Source organism: Pseudochaenichthys georgianus, chromosome 9 (assembly GCF_902827115.2).
Source record: "Pseudochaenichthys georgianus chromosome 9, fPseGeo1.2, whole genome shotgun sequence".
Classification (NCBI taxonomy): Eukaryota; Metazoa; Chordata; class Actinopteri; order Perciformes; family Channichthyidae; genus Pseudochaenichthys; species Pseudochaenichthys georgianus.
The window spans coordinates 6,179,803-6,190,131 of record NC_047511.1 but is presented as its reverse complement, the minus strand read 5'-3'; the positions used below and the strand labels follow the sequence as shown (position 1 = coordinate 6,190,131).

General features: G+C 41.2%; 1 protein-coding gene across 2 annotated transcripts in view; it reads right to left on the bottom strand.

Moving 5' to 3' along the window:
• Window positions 1–5,389: 5,389 nt before the first annotated feature.
• fam151b (family with sequence similarity 151 member B) overlaps window positions 5,390–10,329 on the bottom strand; it is a 7,942-nt gene continuing 3,002 nt past the window's right edge. For both annotated transcript variants that reach the window (XM_034090247.1, XM_034090248.2), the window contains 4 exons: window positions 9,067–9,226; window positions 8,774–8,991; window positions 7,943–8,078; window positions 5,390–6,331 (listed from right to left, as the gene is read on the bottom strand). In XM_034090247.1, coding sequence (XP_033946138.1) covers window positions 6,175–6,331; window positions 7,943–8,078; window positions 8,774–8,991; window positions 9,067–9,226 — 671 coding nt within the window. In that variant the 3' untranslated portion in view covers window positions 5,390–6,174. The remainder of the gene's footprint in view (window positions 6,332–7,942; window positions 8,079–8,773; window positions 8,992–9,066; window positions 9,227–10,329) is intronic.

Sequence of the window (10,329 nt, the reverse complement as noted above, 5' to 3'; positions counted from 1 at the left end):
TCCTAGACTTTGAGTTATTTTATTTGTAGTTGTTTACAGTTGGGGGAATCTAAAAAAACACCTGTACTGTTTGTTTGGGTAATCCTTATGATGATCATAAGTGTGTAAATATGCAAGAGCATCTGAATCCTCAACAAATCATAAAATCAAAACTGATCTTGAAAAATATATTCAAAAAACAGTGACTCATTGTTTTTATACCAAGAAGTGCTCCTCTTGGGATTCAAAGAGTCTTTGCATGCATTTTCAATGGAAACACTACAGTCCCGTGTCATGGCAAAAGCTGCTACAAAAAATGTTAGAAAATATCTAAACAATCTCCCATTAAAGTACATTTTGAGGGAAAAATCGTTGAACTCAGGCCACGTGTGGACCACTCTGGAGGCCTGGCTGGAGGGAGGCCACGTCGGGACCACTCTGGAGGCCTGGCTGGAGGGAGGCCACGTCGGGACCACTCTGGAGGCCTGGCTGGAGGGAGGCCACGTGGGGACCACTCTGGAGGCCTGGCTGGAGGGAGGCCACGTCGGGACCACTCTGGAGGCCTGGCTGGAGGGAGGCCACGGCGGGACCACTCTGGAGGCCTGGCTGGAGGGAGGCCACGGCGGGACCACTCTGGAGGCCTGGCTGGAGGGAGGCCACGTCGGGACCACTCTGGAGGCCTGGCTGGAGGGAGGCCACGTCGGGACCACTCTGGAGGCCTGGCTAGAAGGAGGCCACGTCGGGACCACTCTGGAGGCCTGGCTGGAGGGAGGCCACGTCGGGACCACTCTGGAGGCCTGGCTGGAGGGAGGCCACGTCGGGACCACTCTGGAGGCCTGGCTGGAGGGAGGCCACGTCGGGACCACTCTGGAGGCCTGGCTGGAGGGAGGCCACGTCGGGACCACTCTGGAGGCCTGGCTGGAGGGAGGCCACGTCGGGACCACTCTGGAGGCCTGGCTGGAGGGAGGCCACGTCGGGACCACTCTGGAGGCCTGGCTGGAGGGAGGCCACGTCGGGACCACTCTGGAGGCCTGGCTGGAGGGAGGCCACGTCGGGACCACTCTGGAGGCCTGGCTGGAGGGAGGCCACGTCGGGACCACTCTGGAGGCCTGTCTGGATGGAGGCCACGTCGGGACCACTCTGGAGGCCTGGCTGGAGGGAGGCCACGGCGGGACCACTCTGGAGGCCTGGCTGGAGGGAGGCCACGGCGGGACCACTCTGGAGGCCTGGCTGGAGGGAGGCCACGGCGGGACCACTCTGGAGGCCTGGCTGGAGGGAGGCCACGGCGGGACCACTCTGGAGGCCTGGCTGGAGGGAGGCCACGGCGGGACCCCTTTACATGCCGGCCTGTCGGACGGCGAGGCGGCTCTGGAGGACGGGCTGGAGTTGAACTCGGTGAGTTAATTTACTCCTAAATTCAGCAACTAAAAGAGACGCAGAATCTTAGTCCAACTTTACTTGTGTTTTTAATGAAAAGTGGAAAATGTTAAAATGGTTTAACTGATTTAGTTCAGATTATACAATTTCAAGCATTTGTTTTGAAAGACTGTTCCGTTTTTAAATTAGTAATAAAGTTAAATAATCTAAAACAAGCTTCAATTCAACAATTAATTAATTAATTTGTACTTGGAGGTAAGTTCATTATTACTATTACAAAGTTTTCAATTGAAAAGGTCAGCATTTAATCAATGGGCTCTAAAACATATTTTGCGATACTGTTATTACAAAAGGGGGTGCACTTACTCCTAATTGACAAGATTAAAATGAGCTTCTTAGCAGTTAACACAGAGATATTAGGGACAGTGCCTGTAGCAAAAGCACAACGAATACTATTTGACTCAACGGCCCCGAATAGGCAAAATAGTTTATTTTGGGCAAGCAGTTAACAAATAACAACGACAAGGCTAATGCTGAGCGTCTATATGAGTTCAGTATCAGCTAGCGGCTTATACTAGTTTAAACTAACGGATTACATAATAATCTTACTGGGAGGCTTTTACTTATACATTTCATTTATTTAGAGTTTTAAGTTATATTGGCAGGTTAATTTTGAATATATTTCATTTCATTTTTATTTGTCCCGCTCACGGTACGTTAGGGTTAGGGTTAGCAAAATGAAATGTACAATAATAGCCAACAAAACATGACTCTACCAAAACACCATTGAGCGAAAAGGAGCAGGGAGAAGAATACAATCTGTGACCTGCCGCTTTCTAAAAAAAAAAACCTAAATAAATACAAATAGATGGTCTGCCCTTCATAATTATTTTTTTTTCACAGCCAAACATAACAGTATCTTAGGATACTAAGAGAAACACAAAAAAATACTTATTTCCCACTTGACGGTTAACGGAAATAAACAAAAAAACAACACCAAAACATCACATGTATAAGGAAAAGAAAAGTGCAACACCCTCATCTGAGTCCGACTGGAGAAGAAGGTGGAAAGCGGCGCATAATAATAATAACAACAATAACAATGGGACCTGCAAATAAAGAACAGACATCACATCAAAGACATCAAAAACATGAAGGACCAGAGTACACAGACTTATTCACATTCTGCTTAATAGTCCCATCTTTCTTCATTTATACAATTTCTTTAACTGAAAAATACATATACAATTCTTTAGATCCTTTTGTTGAGAATTCCACAATTGTACACCAACCATCGAAATACACATTTGTTTAAGAGTAGTCCTTGCATATGGATGCTTAAAATGTCATTTCCTTCTGTGGTCTTCCTTGTCTGATCCAAAAACAAACTGTTGTAAATATGCTGGTAACATTCTGCTTTGTGCATTACTGATAATGTCTGCAGCTCAGCTATGTCTTTGAGTTCCAAGAGTCCTGACTTAAAAAACAGTCTGGTGTGTTCTCTTGAGTCAGCTTTATGAATTATTGCCCTTTTCTGTAATATAGACAATGGCTTTATGTTGCTCATATACGTGTTGCCCCACACTTCTATACAATAAATGAAAAATGGCAAAATGAGTGAACAGTCCAACATCCTCAAGGCCTTGTAATCTAGCAAATACTTTGCCTTGTTTAGAACAGAAATATTCCTAGACACTTTGGTTTCAACATGTGCTATGTGTGATTTCCATGTCAGGTTTTCATCCAGCGTCACACCTAAGAATCGAAATTCAGAAACCCTTTCAATAAAAACTCCATCAATGGACAATGAAATGTTTTCATCTTTTTTTCTATTAGCAAAAACCATAAACTTCGTTTTATTCAAATGTAGGGTTAACTTATTTTCATCAAACCATCTTTAAGTTTGACCATTTCATGTCCAATACACTTTGCTAAAATGTTTAAATCATCTCCTGAACAAAATACATTTGTGTCGTCTGCAAACAACACAAATTGCAATAATGTTGACGTTTCACATATGTCATTGATGTACAAAATAAAAAGTTTAGGCCCTAAAACCGACGCCACATTCTATGTTCATACACTCCGATGTACTACCAGCAAATTCTACATATTGTTGTCTGTTATCTAAATAACTTTTTAACCAATCTAGAACTACTCCTCTCACTCCGTATATATGTAATTTCGAAATTAATAGGTGATGGTCTATGGTGTCAAATGCCTTTTTTAAGTCAATAAATACACCTATTGTGTATTTCTTTCTTTCTATAGCTGTTGTAATTTCTTTTATTTTCATTAAAGCTAAAGCTGTAGATCGATACTGACTCTCACTCAATAACTCATTTTTTTCAAATAGAATTATCAAATTTTTGGACAAACAATTTCTCAAGGACGTTTGAAATTGTGAAAGCAAGGACACTGGTCTGTAGTTGGTAAATTGGCTTTTGTGTCCCGTTTTAAAAAGTGGGATAACTTTAGCTATTTTCATGCTATCTGGAAAAATACCTGTCTGAAATGAAAGATTAAAGATGTATCTTAGCGGTTTAATTATACAGTCAATAGTCGTTTTCACGATTGTCATGTCGATCCCATCACTATCAGCCGAAGTCTTATTTTTGCATTTGTCTACAATGGATCTAATTTCAATTTTGTTTATCTCTCCCAGAAACATTGACTGCAACACTTTACTTCCCCCAATTCCGCCATCCTTTTGGAATAGTCTTTACAAGATTAGGTCCGACATTTACAAAAAAAGAGTTGAATTCATGTACCACTTCATTCATGTTTTTTACAACCTTATTTTTGTCATCAATGAAGTGACTGGGCAGGCCAGTGGATACAGATTTATTTCCAATAACATTATTTAAGATTTTCCATGTGCCCTTGATATCATTTCTTTTTTTTTAACATTATTATAATCTCTTTTTGCTTGTCTCATTAGAACTGTCAACTTATTTGTATATGCCTTGTATTGCTTTTCAATTGCCTTTGTCCTAAATGTTATGAAATCTTTATAAAGGTTATTTTTCTTCTTGTAAGCCCTTGGTTATCCAAGGCTTTTGATGATAAGTACTTTTATATGTGCGGAGTACAGTGGGACAATGTTTGTCATGTAGATCTTTAGGAAGGACTTAGAAAGGATATTTCACTGAAAGATGCAACAGAAATGTTGCCGAAGTATGTGGCATGTAAAGTATACTTTAAAGAAGTTTTCAAACAGAAAAAGACAAGAAAGCGTACCTGTCAACCCAAGTCTTCGCTAGCGATACACCAGCAAACGAGCGACGAAGTGGTGGGGTAAAAACTCAGTTGAAAGCGAAAAACACACGAATGAATACTGTCAGGTAGTAATAAAAGACACATTGCACACAAATTCTCTAAGAAAAATGGCTTCTGTCTTGTTAATACTGTCCAGTGACAGTCTCAGGAGAGCCGCTGTTTCTCTACGCTCGGACAGCCCGCCCACTCCAAACTCCATTGGACAGTACGACTGTAGACTTCCAATCACATGCGAGTACAGTGACTGTAGACGGTTATCCCTTCTGATTTGCCAAACGTCTGCAGTCGGAGTCCCCCCTCCAAACTCCATTGGACAGTACGACTGTAGACTTCCAATCGGATGGAAATGACTGTCGAATTAGAAGGCTTAACTGTCTACAGTGACTTGTTGGTTGCAAGAGGATCAAATGCAAATCAATGTATGTCTCTTACATGATGTACATTTCTGGATATTCTTTTTGATATTCTGTCTCATTATTAAAATAAACCTACCATTAAAATTATAGACTGTTCATTTCTTTGTAAGTGGGTAAACTTACACAATCGGCAAGGGACAAATAATTATTTCCTCCACTGTGCATGTGATCACATGTGAATAACTTTGGATTTCATAAAAAGTGAAAAAATTGACAGTAAAAAAAGAAGTGGTAAAACAAGTCGGGTCCGGAACTGTGAGAAAGTCACAAGGCAGAGCACATCACAGTAATGCTGGGTCATGACAGGTGAACAAACCTCGACACTTTGCTGACTTGAATTTGACTTTATTTAAGAAAGGGATATGAAAACTATTCTGTTACTTATATGAAATAATAATAATAATACATGGTATTTTTTATAGCGCTTTTACAGGTGCTCAAATCCGTTCTCAATACTGTGGACAATACCCACAGGAGCATACCCATACAACAGCGGCATGCTGACTGCAGTGTGTGTCAAGGTGGGATTGAACCGGTACTCCCTGATCTGAAGATGAGCGCACTAAACCACTGAGCCAACTGCCGCCCCAAAATAGTTTTGACTTTTGAGGACTACTAACAAAATGCCATGCTAACTTCTTCCTATTTAAATAGAATAACAAGACATCAATAATGTATGCCAGTGTTCACCTTTTTCTGAATCCAGCTGTTCCAGGTTACTTCAAACTTTTGTGGCTCGTTGACATTTTGTATCATTAGCTAGGCCTACTCCTTACCTCTTACAAAGCCATTTCCCCCCCAACACAAACACACTGACGTCGGTCTTTTGACAGCATTAGGTGGTGGGACAAATGAGTTTTATAAAAATAAAAACAGGGATTTGGAAGTGTTGTAATTTATTAACATAAAAAACCTACAATTATGCTCTGCAACGCCACCAGACTTCATTTTCCATTTTCTGAATTTGTGTTCAAACTTTAGAGCCCAGAAGAAGTATATTGCTAGGCCTGAACTCAAATGCAAAAATCATAAGAATAATTTCTGCAGATAAACCAACTATTTAGTTCTTTTCTTTCTCATCTATCTAGCTTTGGATACCAGCGAGACCATTTCAAATATGTTGTCAGACTTTTAGTTCTTGTCGTGTCATACTGAGCTCTGTCCTTTGGGAGTCTGGCAGGTCATAGTAGATCCTACTGATGTCAAATTCTTTTCTGTAGGGCAGTAAGTCCTGAAGTATGAACGTATCCTCCTGGCCCGTCCATACTGTTAGAGTGTACCTGTGTAGAACATGATGAAACATAAGCATTTATTAAATAGTAGGTTTGTGCAGTTGAAAAATAATAAACACAATGATATCTTCTATCACATAAACTGATCACTTGAGCAACTACATCGTTTCACTATATATTTTAGTTTTGTAATTCTCAATATTTGTGACAAATGGAACTCCTTGTGTATTTGAAAAATGGCGTGCACAAGAAATGTAATAAACAAGAACACTGGTTTAGTGTCAAGATGTGCAATTTGGACATGTTAGTACACTTGTAATAGAACATGTAAAAACTAGCATTGCTCCTGCTGAATAAATGTAAACTAAAAAGAATTCCTCCTGATTCTACTGACTCTAAAATTACCCAAAAACATGCGGCAATGTTGCTTGGCCTTTTTGCATGAAGTAAATGTTGTTTTCTTACCAGAATGCGTTGTTTACATGTTAAAACACAAACACATTTGAGTGTGCGTCGCTGTGGAGAACAGGCGTTTTCAAGACTCTTAAAAAAAGCCCATCTATAATGGTTCCAACGAAAACATTGTGTAGCCTGATTCGGTAAATCCTGTCTCTACCTCCGGACTTCTCCGCCTCCATTCCTCTGTTTGCATCGCACACGTTCATCTGTTGTTTCAATGAGCACTATTTTATCTCATTTGACATTTTTAGCTCATCTTATTCTATTTTACGTGCATATATTTCACTTCTCCTGCATTACTTGCAACATTATCTTGCACTATTTTATGTGTATTCTGTTTTTTCTTGCACTATTATTTGTATTTGTTTTATTGTTTTATGTCTTATATATAATTATGTTGCATTGTTGGAAGAGCTTGGGATGTTTCATTGCCATAACAAACATGTAGCTACTGTGCAGATGACATGGAGCCTTTGAATCAGAATTTTGAATTTAATTTGAATATAGTGCCTTGCTCAAAAACACCATGGCAGTTCCCAGGTGACATGGCATTTCTTAAGTAAGCAATTCAACCTCAGGTTCACACAACACACAGGAGCTAGAACCCACCTGCTTCTTTTAAATCAGCTGTGGGAACATTTCGGGTTCCCTGTGGACTACAACAACGATGGATGGATAACGGTGGATCGGACGAGGACGGTGTGTCGGCGTTGTTAGACAGCGGTGCGGTATGCTAATGGTGGCACACGCCAAACATGCTAAATCACATCAGAAGGCATCACCCATCACTCAGAAACAGCTGATTCCCGCTGTTTTTAAGAAGCCAATAGACATGAAAGCCGAGAGACCAAAATAAATAACGGAAGCTTTTGGCATATGTTTTTCAACGGCTATGCGCTCTTGAAACACTTTCTATAATATATATTATTATATATATATAATTTCTATTATATAATCTGGGCATCTGAGTGTGTGTGGTTTGTGGTTTGTTTTTAACAGTGTAATACAATTAATTATTCAAAATGTTAGAGTTCCTTATTTTTAAACTGAAACTTGCACTACTGTTCAAACATAAATAACAACAAACTTGGAATTGTGGATTTGGGACTTTTTTTGTACCTTGTTGTACCGAACCCGTACCGAACGGTGACCCCCAAAGCGAGGTACGAACCGTGACTTCTGTGAACGGTGCACCCCTACCTGTGTGACTGCTGCAGCAGCCATGTGAGCGGTGAGAGCGAGTGGGCCAGCAAAGCTGCACGCACTGCGAAGGTTACTGGATGTTTAAGGTCTCTACAGATCTCCTCCATCCCACGCACCATATTCCAGCTGTAACCTGAACATATTAAAAGAAAACAAATCAAAAGGCAATTTATTTGAGATGTAACTATGTTCTCGTATATGCTATTCATCTGTGCTTATAAAGATATAATTATGAGTTTGGGCCACGCGGTTGCAATACGGAACCCATAAACAGACAAACTGGAGTGCAGTAAAAGTTAAGACATGACTTACTGAGGTACTTAACAGTATTTGAACAGCCAACTCACATGTTCAAGCAGTATATTTCCAATGCCAACAATAATTATCCATCAGGAGATCTTTTAAAGGAAATAGAAAACTGAAAAAGCTACTTGCAGTATTCACACACTATAATTTGCTAGAGCAACCTTACACTTCAACAACAGCCTGAAGTATCTTTGGGTAAGTATCTACCGGGTCGTTAAGTGTTCTGAGGGATTTCTGACCATGACCTCTGCATGACCTCTGCTCCAGGTTGTTCAGGTTGGTTGAATGATGCTTGCTTTCAAACAGTGCCACAGATTGTGGGTGGGATAGAGATATGGATTTGACTTGGCACTTAGGACATTAACCTTTCTGTTGTTTGGCTTTGTGCTAGGAGTCATTGTCCTGCTGAAAGGTGAAGTTCGATTCACCTTCTGTTGGTTTTCAGGTTTCCTAAATTCTTGGATAATGAATAGAAACGAGAGCTCCACATAAACACAGCCAGTGGCACGAAAGTGTCATCACCTGCATTATCTACCCCAGCAGTCCATCCTGTCGTCCAGCCGAGAGAGAGCACGGCGTGAGTGGGAAGAGTTCTCACGGCAGAGAGGAATGCCTGAGGTTCCAGAGGTGTGGCCTTTCCCCCAGGGCCAGAGAGGATGTCTGCATTGATCCACAGTGGGCAGCTTGGCCGAGTCAGCATCTCCTCCAGAAGAACCACAGACGGAAACACCGCCTCCATGCTGCCGGAGTACACCACAGTGCTTACATCACAGACAACCACATATTACAAAGAAGGGATATAAGTAGCGTCTTACCTCTTAAAGTCTAGTTTGATTCCCTTGTTATACTCCTTCACTTTCTCCAGCCACTCCTTCAGCGTGATGTCGCTGTCTGTGTCCGGCGGGTGTGCCATGATGGGCTCTTTAGGATCCCGGCCTCTCAGGACTACGTCAGCCTCAATCATATGTGTGGGACCTAGAATGGAAGTTGATGGTGAAGAACTCTGTCAACACAAAGGTAAAACCTCTATATACGAAACAATAAATATAATGTCTAAATGCTCCCTTCGTGAAGGTTCTAACGTTTACACTTTAAGGAAGCATGAATGAAACCTTACGCATATTTGAGGCTTTTGAATTGTATGTCAGTGCGATGAGATGTTTGTAATATTCTGTCTACCATTAGTTTTGGATAGTGTTTCTAGCAAACTGGAAAACCGAGTGTGTATGCGACCAATCAAACGTGAGAATAGCTTATCTATTAGAATGCAATGAAACTCAGCCTGACACATGACCATGGAACAACATCTATGTATCTCGAGCAGCGCCTCAACAACAAATGACTAGCACTTATTGGAGGACAATGGTACTGACGTGTTATATGTAGTCCAGTACACTTGATTCAAAGCTTTGTTGAATGTTTTCTTCACTAATAGGTATGCGTTATGGGTGGAGAAGCTGCATTATGTAGACATCAAGCTAACTGGCGAAGCATCGGAGCATGAATGAGCCATATATTTGTATTGAGTGACAGGATCACCTCATGACCCAATCACGTCCCGGTGAGCTGATCAACCTTCACACCCGGGTTAACAACGGACCCATCTGCAGATCTCCTTGATTCATAAATGAGATATTTGGTATTCTTTGGAAGAGCCCAAGGCGATGTCTTAACGACTCTTTTGAGTCTGACAAGTCCAGACGGTTGAAGACGCTAAGATTTTAGATTTGCAAAGGTATTAAACACAAATAACACAAAGTCACAGAAATTATTCTCAAGCTTCAAATGATCGATGAATGATCGAGGTTTCTCTCACAAAATGTAGTGACGAATGACGAAAACAGCCACGTCAGCGCTACTTGGGGCACAGCTCCATCACAACACCATCGTGCGGAGTTTACTTTCATGTAAAACAACGAAGATCCACAGAGTGCACTTCCGTGTTTAGAAGATAAAGATATAGAATGTAAAGACATGTACACACTGTGTGGAGGACCCACAAGCTGTTTCTACATCATAGACTACTTCAAGATACAAGCCCTTTCTCAATTGTCAAATGTTCGCCTCCTCGGTCCTCC